A 16,411-nucleotide genomic window follows, 5' to 3' on the forward strand; every position below is an offset into this window, starting at 1 on the left:
AATCCAGACTTATTAAATATCCTTTTCTCAGTATACTGATGCTGCTGAGCCCCCTTGAACCCGTTAAAATATCTTAACACAGCTGTACGCTTAGATGGTTTCCAAAGAGAGAGGGGAAAACTGGACTGTATGATGTAATGATAGATCGCCAGACAGCATAACTCATTGGAATGAAGTGATTTCTGTACTATGGAAGATTAGATAACAGTGGGTTTATGAGAAGCTTTTGTGGTGCCGTTTAAATTTTCTCAAAATGTATGTATAAGTTTTGGGATTCTGTATCTGCCTCTGGTAAATCAAGAAAAAAAAATAACTGAAGAAGTTGCAAGATGATTGAAAATGGGAAACTGTTGAACAACTGCGGTGCTCAGTGAAGGCAAGAGAAAGGTGATAGGAGGAAATCTTAATTATGTTGTTCAAAATAGAATTTCTTTTTATTTCCTGAGGAAGTTAGGTTAAAGAAAAATACTGGAATACACTACTTTGGCTATGGGTTATGTGTGGAATTCAATTGCTTAAGTCATGATCATGGGCTCAGGAGCTATTGGCTGAAAGATCTGTCCTGGGCTTTGCTTTTGTTTTGGCTTTAGAAATGATAGGGCTTGAACAGCTTGTTTTAAGTATTTTGTTGTTATCACATATTAGCTGTTAAGTGTCGGTGGTGTGTTTTTGGAATTATGCAAGACATATGTTAAAAAAACCCCATCTCTGACCAGAAGAGCTTACAAATGTTGTGCTTTTTAAAAGCTTTATGTTATAGGTTAATTTTTCTTGCCTTTGATTTGTCACTGTGTTTTGCAGTAAGTGCTAACTTCCTGGAGAGATATTCAGCAGGTATAAATTGGCAAAGGAATGTTGATGTCTGTGGTGTTGACTGATAGACACCAATTAAGAATCTGGCCTTATGACAGTGTATTGAAGAAGTCATCCAAAGAGCAGGTGATTATTTATATAATTGTCTTTTATATCTCTTGGCAACCTTAAACTCTAATTCATGTAGGCTTCAAACCAGCGCTGTTGCATAAAGAAGCAGTCCAATCCTTGTCCTTCGTGGCTTGTGTAAGTGTTTCTGTGGCCAAGCAGTAAACCCAAGCAGAGAACCAGTCTGGTTAAAACAATTTGTTTTAATGCACAGTCACAGAAACGCTTCAGCAGGCTGGAAGGAAGGAAGAGGCTGCTGTGGTGGGCAGAACGCAAGAATGAAGGCTGATTGGGAGAGCATGCATGTAGGATGAGTGTGGATCTGTGTCTCTGACAGCATGAGCCAGGTTAAAAATAGCTTTTTAAAAGCTTTCTCGTTTTCTTTTATTTGCTTTTTATTTGTTTACGGTAGAATTTTAAGACTCTGTCTACAAGGGCTGCCTGGAAATTGTCTCTGCGGTTTTGAGAATATAGTTCTTGGGGCAGTGCTCAGAGCGGGTGATAAATGCCAAAAAGGGGACAGGAGACAGAATTGGCTCTGTAGGGATATTTCATTAAAGACGGAGGAGTCATTAAGAGTAATGACAGAGGAGACGGGTCCTGGGTGCTTTTACTGTTTCCTGTGTCTCTCACTAGCAGTTTAGTTCTCTGCTATTTTCTTTATATGCTTATTCTTGGTGGATTTCTGTATCGTCTATCAAGTCAATAGACAGATACTTCCATTAAACAGAGGAAAATGAAAGTCCCTTGACAGGGGCAAGCCATAAACCTGTTTTGGTCCCCAACAAAAGGCAATGTGATCCTCCCGTTATCTTTAACGACTTGCACTTATTTTTTTTTTACTGGAAGCAGCCATTTACTGCCAGCATTTCACACCTTCACTCTCAAGCTGCCTTGAGTTTGCTGGATGCTTCTTTTACTTTCTCCTGAGGCTAAAGTTTGCTCCTTCTCCCTGCAAGGCAAGACTTGGTCAACCCTCCCCAGCTGGAAACATAAGTTTGAGACAAAAACGTCTCTGGCATCCAAGCTCACTTCCTGCAAAAGGAATTGTACAGACAGTGGACTTCAGTTATCAAAATAGTTTCATCCTCTTCTTAAATAGCCTGCCTGAATAATCAGATGCTATGTATTTTGACTCTGACAGATTGAGGGGTTTCTTAATGGTGAGAGCGTAGTACTGCGAAGACCTTCACTTTTTGTGTTGTGTTTTGGGTTGGTTATTCTTCAATCATAACCTACAAATATGGAAGAGGAAGACAAAGAGAAAGTATATTTTTATGAAAACCTGCCCAAGTCAAGAATTATAATACTTTGTAGAGCTTCATGTGAAAAACATAATTTGCATGGTAAGATCATACTTCCACTAGTCACCCGCAGGCCATTTAATGAAAACTAAATACATGAAATGATTGTTTTGCTAGGACTAGGGAGTACAGACATCTTCTCACCCATATGGAAATTACATGCAATCAACCCCAAGTCTCAGGTGGCCAAACAGTGTAAAACAGCGAGTAACAGCACTACAGCGTTTGATTTATGGGCAGCTGAGCACTGCAGGCAGCTAAGACTCCTTAGCTTCGCAGCGCCTCTCATTTTCACTAAGATGACTACTGCCGCAGAGACCTGTTGCCATCAAAGGATCTGAGCTGGTTTTGCATACCCATGAGGTCCTCCCTTGGTGCCATTGTCACTTTTAGTGGGTAGAATATTCTGCCTTTGTCTGGATAGCGGGTAATCTAATACGCTGCAAAATTGTGAAACACAAAATGTCAAACCCAGGTAAAACATGACAAATCAGATAGAGTGACATTGGAAAGCTGCTTAGTCCACAACTCATGAACCCTCTTTTCCTGCCTAAGTTATCAATAAAAGGAGCTTCTATTAAACATGGCAGCCCAGGAGCGAATGACCCAAGGGCCTGTGAGCTTCCACTGATCATTCTGCTGGTTTTACCTGCAGATGGGTTTTGGGGTTGCTTTTTAGTTTTGTTTTTTCCCAATAAAATTCCTTGCTATTGTAAAGCTGTGTGGTTCCCATTCCAAAAAGTTCTGTTAACTCATGCGACCTCTGAAGGAATTAAACATGTTTTGCTTCCTAAATGGAAAGCTGCTAGAATATTTACATAATGAAGTAGTCTCTTAAGATTTATCTCCTCCTTCCTCCTGGATTTTAAAAGAAAATAAATTCCACTTCCTTGAAGTTGATTTTTGCTTTAATATTTTTAATGATGTGTTGAGGACAGTGGGCTGGAAGCATGGGGATTAGAGTGCTCAGTTCTCTTCTCAATTTTGTCAGGGACACGTGTTAATTCAAGTAAACTCTGACCTTCCTCTTCTCTTCCTCCCCAGTGCACTCTGTTTTCTATTGTGTAAAAGATCTCTAATGATACATATGGCTTTAGATTCTTACAGGTTTATTTAATACTGAAAATAATGCCTTTCACAGAAATGCAAAACATTTTTTCTTGAGTTTATTACACTTCCTCTTAATTCTTGTAGATCCTTTAAATCACATTTTAAATGTCACTTTTGAAGCAAAATATCATGTTCAGTATTTAAAAATTGAAAAAAAATTACATTTGTTCTTTTTTCACTGTCCTCTCATCTGCCAAAACTCAGGCCTTTTGCAAAAATCAGCAAATTGATGTCAGTTCATTTACCCTTAGGGACAGTAAGTTATTACACAGCTTAAGTTTTAAAAATAAATAACTAAGGAGGGTGGAGGAAAGAGATGGAAAGCAACAAAAATCTATCACAAACTCTCCCTGGATTCTGAAGAATATATGATTATAGCATTAAAATGCCCAAACAGTTCAACGGAGCAGAAGGTGTTAGAGCTTGGGCCTTAGCTGGCTCTGCGTTAAGCAGCGGTAATTTTTTATATAGACTTTGGAAAGTTCAGAATTGACCTGTTTTTATTATTTTTATTGGCTCCCTTGATGATAGACAAATGGGGCTAACCCGAGGCCAACATAACCAGCAGGAAATTTGGGTCATGGGTAGTTACATTTTTAAAACTTGTGTTTTAGCGTTGTTCAATCAGGGTAATTGATTGATTGTTAGGCAGTGCAGGGAGCCCCTAAATCATCGGAGGTGGCCAGATAATGACAATCTGCCCGTGGATTTTGTTTGAGGCAAATTTCCCAGCTCCCTGCGGAGCCATGCTCTGCAGTGAGGCTGCGAGTTCCTTTTTTTTTCATGCATGCTCCAGTCCAACTGGCCTGTTTGGACAAAATAGCCTCTGAAACTTGGCAGTTCCATTTGAAGTCCTCTGTAGTGCCATTTCCCAAGAGATAAGGGAAAAACATTCCAGAGAAGTTCATACCCCAGAAAGACCCTACATGCGTTCTGATGTTAACGGTTTATTATAGCTCTTTAATTTTTTTTTTCTCTTTCATTTTTACTTTGAAGATAAGAGGTGGCAATTGTTGCTTTAAGTTGTTGAGTTTTAGCCCACCCTACAGTAAATCATCCTGAAAGTTTAGACCAAATTTTTTTTATCATGTGTGTTTGAAAGTTTGCCAGAGATGCTGTACACGTGTACTTTCAGGAGCTACTATCCTCAAGCACAATCTGTTAACTCTACTGTTTTGGACAACCTCGATGCTCTGTGCATTTGGATAATTTGTGCATTTGGAGTAGAGCTTTTTCAAGAACTCATCTTTGGTGTTGTAGGAGCATGCTATGCGATATTTAGAGATGGGGTGAAGTAGAGAGTTTGTGTGTTGGGAGGGGAGGGGGGAATAGATGATGGGCCAGTAGATGTGGCATAGGACTTGCCTCTTCTTAAAAGTGACTTCAGGTTAATATAGATTGAAGGTTGTCATCTATTCCAGAATAACTCCACATGTAGGTTAATCTTCAGTTGTTAGATTTTTAGGACTGATTAGGCTTTTGTTCGTTGTGGGTGGCTTTCTCCCAGTAGCTGCATACCTCTGAATTCCTTTAAGTTTTGTCTTTATCCATTTTAGGATCTGGATGATCTGATATTTATTGTACTGGTGTACAGATGAGAATTTGTTTGTGTCACTTTTCAAGAAGAGAGCAGGTAATACTGAACTGAGGCAGGGCTGAGTTGGAATTTGGGAACCAACAGCCTTGTCTTGAGGGTGACCCAGCTGCCAGCGTATGCCAGACTGGCACCGAACACCATAGATTTGCTTCCCAGGCGAAGCAGTGCCTGGACTTGCTGTGCATGTGATTTAACGCTCCCTGCCCAAACACACACAGTGTGCCAACCCCTCCTAGATTTCTAAATGTTCTGTTTTGGCTCCCACATGCTTTTGACCACTGTAGCTTTGTAATTTACTGCTTCAAGTCCATGGTTGCACTTACTTTTAGGTTTAGCTTGTGGGTAGTTAGAAAATGCTTCTCTAAGGTATGTATTCAAATAGAAACATTACATCTTCCTTGAGAGATGGGTCCATGACAAAACTTGTATGTCAGGAGCTGGGGCCCAAAGTCTGGAGAAGTGTTTGCTGTAGCACAGGCTGGAGAAAAGTTCCTTGAGAGCTAGAATAACTCATGCTTACTTCATGATCAAGAACTGTAGTGGATCAGTATAAGTATAAAAATTACAGTTTATGAGATGCTTGTTAGTGTTTCTGAGATTGTCAAAGAACAACTAAAACAAAATACAGCCAAACCCAGGACCCCCTGAAGTGTTGTATGGAGTACTCCAGGAGATGAAACTTCCAGTTTCTGTGTTTCAAAAGTTAGACTCTGAAATCCATGCCTGGGTTTCAGAAAAAACTACTCAGTTGTCAGAAAAGCTCAGAACTAAATTAATGCAGTTAAAAGCAGCGATAAACCTAATTGTGTGATTTTGTTATTGTATAAACTTGTGTCTCTTTCTGGTTTGGTTTTTTTTGTATTTTATTTACTTATTGTGAATCTATTTAAAGGGTATATTATTGGCTGTGATGCCTGTTTACCATGACTAGTCTGTTTGAAGTTACTGTAGTAACAACCAAGAATAAATATTTGCAGACTTGACTCTTTAGATTATAAGAGATTTGATATTTTGCTGTACACAAGGAATTGACCCACAGGTCTTCACAGGGAGCTTTTTGGTGATCACAGGGCAAGGGGCAGGGTACTGGTGTTGCAGGAGACCTCTTGGATGGATCTGAGCGATTGCTGCCACCAATACAGGAAAGCTTTTCTCTCGGCTGACACCTCTCTCCCCACGCAGGAACAGCGCGCGTCTCCTGCTTGCCTTGCACTGGCCCTGCTCCTTACCTCATCCCACTGCTGAGCTGCAAACTAACCTACTGCAGAAAACTAGCGTGTGAAGATTTCATACACATGTGTGTGTGCACAGCAAGGGTGGCATTTTGCCAGTACAATTAGTCACTCTGCGCTCCTGAGTGGTAGAGACATGTATGGTGGATCTAAACCCTGACTCTGGTGTTAGATGATGTGGATGTCAGTGTGGCACTTCAGGGGATTCATGTCTGAAGTCTCGTTTTTACAACACAGTAAAGCTGTACGGACACCTGTCCCACAGAGATGAGTGCAATTTCAACTACTGAGGACCTGGAACATCCCAGAATACTCTCAGTTTCCCTTTCTTTTCTCTGGCAGCCTTCCTCTCATACACTTTATGATCATCTCTCAACCTCACAGTCATGTACTTCTCCCTGCTTCCACATGGCCTTGGCCTTACTTGCCTCACAGCATGGATGTGCTGTGGGAATGAGCCTGACCTGCCTAGCAAAGAAGGCTTTTTCAGTGTGGAAGACTCCTGTTACATGGCTTGAGAAGCTGCTGAGCGTGCTGTGAAGGAGGCAGAGGGAGAAGAGGGTCAGGGCACACGCTAGGGTGGTGACTGCTGCCCTGTCCTTGCTCTGTCGTAGAGCTCTTCTAGGAAACCATGCCGGTCACTTAAACGACATGCTTCGCAGGTGGTTCCCTCGGTTTCTCATTTTTTGTGTTTCTGACCTGAAAGCATAGGGTCAGCATCTCAGCAGATGTGCTGAGAGCTCACAATAGCGGCTGAAGTCAATGGGAGCTGGGCTTTGAACTCCCTGCTGGAGTATAAAATCAGGCCCAAGGAGCAGGCCCAAATTTTAGAGGAAGCATTTCACCTTGTGTTTTGTACCATTTCTGCCTATACCACAGAGACTGATGCTCCTGTCCTCTCATCGTACTGGTACATGGAGAAGATGTAATCAAGTGCTAAGATGCTGCTATCCTGAGTCCCTAGGAAAAACCTTGTAGGAAACTAATTTGCTGTCTGAGCAGCAAATAAGTCACAGGGGCATGTGCTAACAAATGAGAATGCAAATACTTGAACAATGTTACATTATATCAGCACTGCTATTATGAGAAATAATAACTTGCAGTTGCAGGCAGGAGTGGGTCTGATGCTAACTGATAAGCAGTACGGGGGCAATCTGACACGATCTTCCTTCTTTTTTTCAGACTATTGGTGAGTCAGAAATGCCCAGTGTTTTGAACCAGTTATTGCCAATGATCAAGTCTTACAATGAGAGGATGAAAGATGATTATACCTGCGAGGACTTTCTTGTCTTGCTAGTATACATGTATTCTGTGGTTGGAGAAATCAAAAGTGGGAAAGAGCTGGATGCAGCTGAAGAAGAGGTGAAAAAGGCCCTAGTCGAGGCCATTTGTGATGAGCCAGACACATCTCCGTTGTTGCAGAAAATAACAGGTAAGATTCTGCTTGTGTGGTGAGAAATTGGATGGCTGGTAATGCAGGAACTGGGAGAAACACGTAAAAGCAGCTTGACTCGTCTGTGGTGCTGAGGGTACATGAGTAAGCACAAGGATTTCCTGTAGATTTGTTCCATCTCCCATATTCTTATATGCCAAATGCTGACAGGCTGTCCTTGAAGAGTGCTGAGTCTGATGGAAGCTCTACAAGTTGTTCTTTTTTGTTAAAGGTTGGCTAAGTTTATATGTTTTCATAAGGTAATCTTTTCCACCATTTCTTTAATTGATCAGTGTAAAGTTGACCCTGGGAAGTCAGAATTAATTCTGGAAACATGTTCAGTGAACCGCAGTTGCTTTGTGAATACGAGGAGCTGGCCTGTCTGGCATAAAAGAAGAAATGTGTCTAAAACCAACACTGAGCTTTTTGCTGAAACAATGTGAACATTAGCCTTTAAAAATAGCACAGTAAGCCTTTTTTTAGATGAGCACTCATAGAGTAGGAAAGCCCTAACCTCTTGCTGCTGGTGTCACATTTTAGAAAAATACAGTGGTTAAAAACATTCATTAAAATGCATGAACTATGGCTCGAGGGTGGCATATCTGAATGGCAGAAGGGATCTTACTTCCTGCTGTCAGTTTTCTCAATATTTACTAATAGCGGGCAGGTCATTGGCCAGGTCATCTTTGAGGTAAGGAGCATATGAACATAAATCAAGATGTCGTGGGCAGCTTACAATCAAAAGCCTTTGCCAAGAATGGGCCTAAGTGTGGAGTCTTAAGGGAAGTGGGATAATACCACTGTTGGTTATTCTGGTACTATTCCCTGTGGACGCTTCTGCTTCAAAATACAAGTGTGATCTGACCAGTCTGCTGTTGGTTTGAGTGTAAAATACTGTAATGGTTAAAAAACTTTTACTGAAGGAATGGACATGTTCATTCATATTTGCACAGTGCAATTATTTTGATAGTCCTGTCCATGGTGCCTGCGATGTTCAAGGCTTCTTGTAGACTTCTGCTCTCCTGTTTTTCAATATGTACTGTATGCACATCTTGTCCCCTATATGGTGCTTCCTTCACAGCTTCAGTGGTGTCTTCTACTGGATGTGGTGCTGTCATTCCTAAACCTCCATTTTCATATTTTGCGTTTTCTCCTATAATGGACAGTGGTTTTAATCACAACTTTATCAGTTTCTCTTTGTTGTGCCTAGCATAAATATGGAAAGATTTGAAGTCTGTAAAACTTCAGTTAAGTACCAAAGAGAAGCTACATTCCTGTGTGCATAGATGCTTCCCTTGTTGCTCTCTATGCTCTCAGGTTATGTAGTTGCAAGCACAGATGGAGGTCAAAATAGACGTTGTGCTTGTCTTATGTTCCATAACCTGTCAGTAATTTCAGTTTTTACAAAATATTTGTATGCTTGATTTCCAGTGTGCATGTTTCCTGAGTAAAAGTGAATATCTGGGTGTTTGCTCTCAACTTCTGGGCGGATGAACAGGTGTATGAATGTTTCAGTACAAAGATTCTTTAGTTTATGAAATAAAATTACTTCTTTTTACATGATGGGCAGACTATTAGAAGCATGGTGGGTGTCTGAAGTACAGCATTCATTTCCTTAGCCGTGAGTATTCACTCTGTTATGTGGGGCATCTGACTATGAAAAAGAGAAAGCCTTGACACTGTGGAAGCACTGTTCAGCCACAGCCAAAGCATTCGTGAGTTATCAATGTGGGTTTAGCCACAAATCCAAAACACAGCACCATACAAGCTGCTGTGAAGAAAGTTAACTCCATCCCAGCCAGACCCAGTACAGGTAGTTTTAGACCAAGCACATCATTATTATGTGAAGTTCATTGCATAACACAGAGCCAGAGTCCTTGCATCCCTCTATTTCTGTATCTGTGTGTTTAGCACAACCATGTTTGTGCTTTCTGCACAAGCATGTGGTAGTATTTCCCTTTGCTTGCAAACTTTTTTGGTTTATCAGCATTCTTTGGTTTTACATTTTATTTAGAACAACAGTTCTTTGGCTTATTCATAAAAGAGGAAAAAAAATTAAAACTCATGTCATGACCAAAAATAAGGATTGTCTTGGGAGGAAAGTATAAAATGGAATTTCTAGGAATGTCCCTTAGGTAGTTTTCAAGCCTTTATTCATCCAACAGATTGCTTTCTCTGCATTAGTGGAATTTGCTGAATTTGTAGTTTGCTATATTTGCAGTTGAACTGGGAAGACTGAGAAAACATAAGCAGCCTTAGACCTACTCTTCCTTGACCTGCATTTTGCCAGGCCTGTGTTCTACATCCTGCTTCCCTCTGAAACTTGGGTACCTTGCTTGCTGCTTGAGAGGCAAAGCAAGTCAGAAGCGTAGGAGCACCCTCAAGCTTTCTTTCAAAGGCGCAGCATGATGACTTGCTTTGTAATAGGGCTGAAAGTCAGGGAACAGATGGCAGCGCCAATTTCCCCTTTTGATGCAATAGCGGATACAATGTGGAGACGTCTCCTGCTTCTGCCATGAACCCCAGACCAGCTACTCCTTTTAGCAGATACAGGTTGGCCTGTTTTCACAAGGTCAGCCCAGCTCTGCAAGATCTGTCCAGACAGCCACAGGTCTGGACGGATCGTGGTCCAGGCCTACAGCATTCTTTCCTCATTTTACTTTAAGTCAGAAACAAAAGAAAACTTTTTTTCTCTTCAATGGCCATGAAAGTTAGACTAAAATAAATTTAAATAATTCTTGGAATCTCTTATTCATGATCAGAACAAAGCAAAATGTTCACTGTCTTTTATTTTCAGCTTTCCATCAAGGTAAGTGATAGGAAGAATGTTAAATTGAATGTGTCAGGAGAGCAAACTAAGCCAGTTACTGAGTGGGTTCAAGACACTGCCTGCTGGCTCACTCCTCGCCTCCAGATTCCCATGTGGGACCTGAGTTTCTGAATATTCAATATCCATTCTGCAGTAAATACGCTCTTAGGAAGTAGCTTAACCTGCAGAGCCGCATGCTGAAGTTTCAGACCCTGCTGGCGATGCATATTTGCACAGCTTTGGTTATAGCAACAGATAGCAAAATTCACTCTTGCCTTTAAAAAGGCATACAGAAGTAATAATGCGTAGGCTGCAAAGCCAAGCACTTCAAAGTTGAGAAATGCCAGTAACTCAGTTTCCCATGCAACCATCATTTGACTCCTGTGTGCATTGTAGCACAGGCTTCAATTTCATGATTATATAGCCTATTTTCTATGAGCCATGGCTGCATTTAGTGTATGGACTGAACACCACAGAGAACCAGAACAATGTAGCTTCAGTTATTCCTACACATGATGAATAAGTACTAATAAAGTAAGTGAGACTCTCTATATGATATTCAGCAAGTAACTTTCTCTGGGTCGCAGTTTGCAGTTCATGAAGTGGATTGGTGCGCTCAGCTTTATGTGACTCATTTTGGAACTTGAAGAAAAGCATTAAATTACATTTTTAGGTATTAGTAACTACATTTCTTTGAACAGAGAGGACTTTGTGCTCTGCTTCCTGTTACACCTGGTGCCTGATATTTTTGTTTCCGTTTGGACCCAACACTGTACTAAGGCTGTTCAGTTGATTTAAGTTGAAACTAAAAGGTTTATCTCAGCTGTGGCTCTGAACTGCTGCCTAAGCTTTTTGCTTTCCTCTTCTCTGCAAAGCATGGAAGGTGTGCAGTCTTGACAGATACACATTTTTGTTGGTTTCATTTGGTGTTCCCATGGAGTCACTGGAGAAATAAAATGCGAAACCCTTGTAAAACTTTAGAAAACTTGACTTTTGAGGTCAAGTCATCAGTCAATGTAATAGCCAGGTTTATACCGGTGTCTTTTATTTCTATTATACTTGTTAAATGTGAACTTACTTACGCTTGCCTGAGTCTCTGCCTATAGGAAATCTCTAGTGATGTGACTGCCTCACAGAACTAGAGCAAACCTCCCCCAAAAGGCGCTGCTCATCAGTGCACAGGCAATATTTATGCTGTGTTTGGTTTTTGGTGTTACCTAGTGAAACTGGATTAGTATTTGCAGTGGTGCAAAAGAAAGCGATTCTGTCGGTCCAGTTGGCCACAGTAGGTTTCCCTGATGTAGCCTAGATGGTTACAGCCCTCTGCAGAATACATTAAGATGCAGCACTTGTGTAAGCTAATATTGTGAAAGAAGCGTAAGCACTCACAATTTCCTGGCTGTTGAGTGTTAGGCTTTTCAACCTTATTGTTGCCTCAACATATGTTTTCCAAAATATTTATACATTCTGCATTTATGTAACACCTTGTTTCACTGAAGCACTAAAAATATCCTGGAACTGTTAATTAAAATGAAAATGCAACCCGTTAATCACTCAATGAGATTTAGGAAATATGATACAATTTTTTTTGCATGCATAATAATATAAAAGTATATTAATAGTGTTGTGTTTGATGGAACTGTTAAATAATACGTGTTGTGGTAGACTGTCTTAATGCCTTGGGTAATAAAACTGAATGTAACAGTTCCAAGATTTCTCCTGGGTGTCATTTACCGCAGACATATGTTCTTCATCACTGTTTCCAGCAGAATGTTACAAATTGGAGGGGAAACAGAATAGACTAAAACATGATGGAAAATGATGCTTTTCAACAGAATGCTGGGTTTGGGGGCATTTGGGAGGGGGGGGTATGTCTTTTCGGCAGCTGTTTAAAAAAAAAACAAACTGTAAAAGATTGTATTTATTTTATCATCTTATCTGCTCATCTAGTTTTGTAAATGTCTGCATAGAGCTGTGTGCAGCTACAAATGTATGCAAAAGTAATGCTAATAGAGCCGCAAAGCAATTAAAAATCTATTTTTTCAGCTGCACCGTTCTCTCTTTTTCATCTGCAAATCTCTTCGGGAGCTTTGTAGAGCAGATCTGCCTTTTGTGGTCTGCTCAGGAGGCCAGCAGGCCAGCCCTGGGTGCTGTGGGGCAGCCAGCTACGCTGCCCCTATGCAGTAACTCGCAGCTGGTAGGGTTCTAGGTACCAGTTGCACCCTCTCAAGCATAGGTGAGGCAGGAACCCTTTTGTGCCAGGAACTGCTGTTTACCAGCTTCTAAAACCTGAAATTTTTAAGCATAAAATGGATTTCTATACCTTTTCCTTGCTTTTTCTAAATTCTGTGTGTTGAAGTGTAGGCGTTGCTGTATTGGGTTAGACACATGGTGTCTTGGCTGCTTCTGCTTCTGATTGTCCTCAGCACACAATTCTTGGGGGTAATGTTATGCAGGCTACCTGAAGGTATACTTACCTTCCTGCTAGTGTGGCCTAAGTATCATGAGTCCTAAAATCAAAGCCAGTTTTGCAATAAGCATTTACATTCCTAGAAAGGGATGGCCAGTTCCCTTAGAGGAAGGACATGCTCACTTTTATTTGGCTGTGGTCTTGGCTTCATTGCTGGTTTGGAGCAACGATTTCCCAGTTATGGGGAGGGAGATGTGAAATTAGGTCCTGGGCTGTGGTTACAATGTAGGCCCTTTAGATTTGATTGAATGTGCCACCCCCTTGTGCAGGGACGCAGGAGGGCTTCCCCTGCTTCCCAGTGGAAGTGTAGCCTAGGTATCTGCTAGTGATTTCTACCCCCTCCCCACCCCTTCCACCCCCAATTCATGCAGTTCAGGAAAATATTGTGAAACTACCATTGTTTAAAATCATAAAATCCAAGAGTAAATGCTGAGTGAATTAAAATTTTTCGTGCTTTTGTCAACAATATTTTCTATAAAGTTTCCACTAGTTCAGTGAAAGGCTAGCCCCACCCCTTGCTTGTATGATAGCTTATTTCCAAGTAACCCATGAGTTTCACAACAAAACTGATAAAAAAAGTCATGTCTTGCAGAAAACATTTGCAGTCTTTTTTTTAAATTATTTTTCTTGTTTATTGAGAGTTTAATCTGTGCTACAAAGAGGGTTTTTTCACATGTTGGTAAAAGCTAAATGCTTTATTAATGAAACATGTAGACAAATTAGAGAAGGATTAATCTGGTATTTCTATATAATGTAGGTATTTATGCTGAGAACTATAACTGGCTCTATTTATCCAAAATAAAATAAAGCTCCAATCGAATTGTTCCTTGCTATCATTTAGGGGAAAAAAATAGAAAAATAAAAATTATATATTGTCCCCTCTCAGTTTTCAAAGAAATGAAATTCAAGAAATTCAAAGTTCAGTTCTTTCTTTTTGAACATTTAGAGAAGTCTTAACAAGCTGTGCTGTCTCCCAGGCCTTCCCAAGGGCTTCCATTTTGCCCTTTCACGCTTCGGGAGCTCTGCATTTGCATTGTCTGCACAAAAAGTAAGAGCAATGCATTAGCAGTGCTGGGTCCTTCTGGGGCAGTCCTGCAGGTCTGGGGTCCAGGACTTGGGTTTAAGGATTTCTCATTGATTCCAGGCATGAGTGGGAGTCTGACTGCAAGTAGATCGAGATCAGCTCCCCACCAGAGTGAAGGTTTATAAACTAAACTGTTTATGTTAAAAGTTCATGGAGTGGGTTACAGAGGGTGGGGGAATACCTCAACACATCAAATATCTAAACATTTTGAATGTCCAGACAGGCTTCTCTCTGAAATACTGGTTAGCTGCTTCTAGTCCCTGACACTAAAGGGTCATTTTCATGCCTAATGTTAGCAGGAAAGCTTTGCACCACAGTTTGAGTTGGGAAGAAGACCTCTTCCCACCAGATTAGGCTGTTGTATGTACATGATTATAGGCTGTGGTGTTTGGGGAATCAGCTCTGTCCTGTAGCTTGCAAGTCATAACTGCTGCTCTGTAATAAAGGAAAACACCAGAAATGCCACTGAGTATGGTCTATGTAGAGCTAAATCTGCTGAGATATAGAGAGGAGCTGTAAATGCTGGTGTGGCGTGGCTGTGCAAGCTCCAGGGCTGCTGACATCACCATGGATGCATTACAAGGAAGAAAAACTTTCTCACAGGACGGCTTCAATCAAATGATAAAAAAGAAAGTCATCTCAGATTATGGAAATGTTTCTTTCTCTTTCTCCCATGCTCCCTGTGTCTCCTCCAGTAACAAGGAGATGGTCCTTGCCCCACAGAGCCCTCCCAGGCTGGCGTGCAGATTAGGCACAATTAGAATGAGTTTTCCCTTTTGTGTTGGATGACAAAATGTAGTCTCTGTTGATAGAGCTAAATAGCTTCATCCTGCCACAGTGCAGTCATTACTACAGCCAGAGGAAACCCAGACCATTTTCTCCTTCATTCTGAAGTGGGAGTTGGATGTTCAGGAGGCTTTTTTTCCTGTTGCCTCAGCTGATTTTACAGACACTTATAATACCCCTCTCTCTGACTGGCAGAGGGTAAGTGTAAGATGACCTCCTGGTATCTGTATTTTCTTGATGCATTTGGACACAATCCAATGGAAAGTATTTGTGGTCCGGCAGTCCCAGAGGATAGTGGATCTGACGTTTGCTCTGCCAGGAGCACTGGGAAGACATGAGCAAAGCTGCTGCCTTGCCATGCAAGCAAGGCTGTGTGGGGAGCTCCTGCACTTTAATTAACCCTGAGATGCCACTGCTGCAACACTTCAGTCCTTTGCTTCATGGAGAAAAAAGTTCACGTCTTCCAAGATATTTGTCTGATTTACACAACAATTGGAAGGATTCATGGGGAGTGTTGTGACGTCTCTGCAAAAACAGGGATAAACTCGGTGTTCACTGAAGCAATGACCTGCTCTGCTTTAGCCACTGAATCTGCAGGCACAGAGTACATATCCTAACTTTTGTCAGCTCTCCTTAGGACCCTTGAGCTCTCCGAGACCTCAGTACCTTTCTGCTGTGACCTTTCTAAAGGCTTTTTCCTATTTCTGTTCGAAATCTGTGGATGGCGAGTGGGAGATGAGTGAGCCAAATCAGCAGTTGCCGATTTCAGGCTTTGTATCACTGCCTGGGTAGATTCCTGGGCTATTTCTCAGCTGGGAAACATGGAATGTTTTCTAGTGAGTTGTTTGGGAGACAAATTGCAGTAGTGTTCTGGATCAATTTATATCTAAATTTGCATATGCATATTTTTTTAGGTCTTAAAAGTATGGGGCATATCTTAAAAATCAGTGTTAAAAAGCTATAGTCCTAAAGGTGAGAAAAACCATCTGCTTTGTACACATGCAGGGATATTTTGTTTGGATTTCATGATGTACATTAAAATGTATGGTATAAGACAATCCCAATGGAAGCCCAGTGGTGTTGGGGATTTTTAATTTTTTTTAAACTTTCATATGTTGTCTGTTATTTTGTCTTCAGCACCTGGTCTCAGTTGGCTCCAAACTGGATAGTAATTTTCATTGAAGTGTTTATAACATGAAGTCTTTTTTTTCCTTTTTAACATGAGACATATGCCTGCAGCTCTGCAGGCCGCTGTCTCGCTGCCAACTTAGCAGGACAGCCAGCTGCAACAGGAAACTGATACGGTGCAATTTTTGTTAATGATTTGTATTCTTTTTCAGCATGTAAATTCAATAGCGTTTAGAAGATGCTTCTAACATCAAATATCTCTTTGCTTTAAGCATAAAATGAAAACAGAAGCTGCTTTAGAATTAGGCAACTTTTTTAAAGGTACTTTTATATGTATATGGCATGGTTAAATCCTTTTTTTCTTCTTTCCATATGAGTCACTTCCTTGCAAAATGTTCAAGTTTTGGCATATTGTAAAATTACGAGTGAATTCTTGCTGTTTTGCAGAGCACACCCAGCCTGGCAAACCAAAAATAGTGAAGTATTAAATAACTGTCTAATTACAGAAAAAAAAAACCCAAAACAGAATAAAACAAAA

General features: G+C 40.8%; 1 protein-coding gene across 1 annotated transcript in view; it reads left to right on the forward strand.

The window, feature by feature from the left end:
• SCFD2 (sec1 family domain containing 2) overlaps positions 1 to 16,411 on the forward strand; it is a 203,100-nt gene that overhangs the window by 81,590 nt on the left and 105,099 nt on the right. The window contains exon 5 of the mRNA XM_086464441.1: positions 7,347 to 7,596. Within this exon, the coding sequence (XP_086320567.1) occupies positions 7,347 to 7,596 (250 nt within the window). The remainder of the gene's footprint in view (positions 1 to 7,346; positions 7,597 to 16,411) is intronic.

Source organism: Leptosomus discolor, chromosome 4 (genome assembly GCF_034619465.1).
Source record: "Leptosomus discolor isolate bLepDis1 chromosome 4, bLepDis1.hap2, whole genome shotgun sequence".
NCBI classification, from domain to species: domain Eukaryota; kingdom Metazoa; phylum Chordata; class Aves; order Leptosomiformes; family Leptosomidae; genus Leptosomus; species Leptosomus discolor.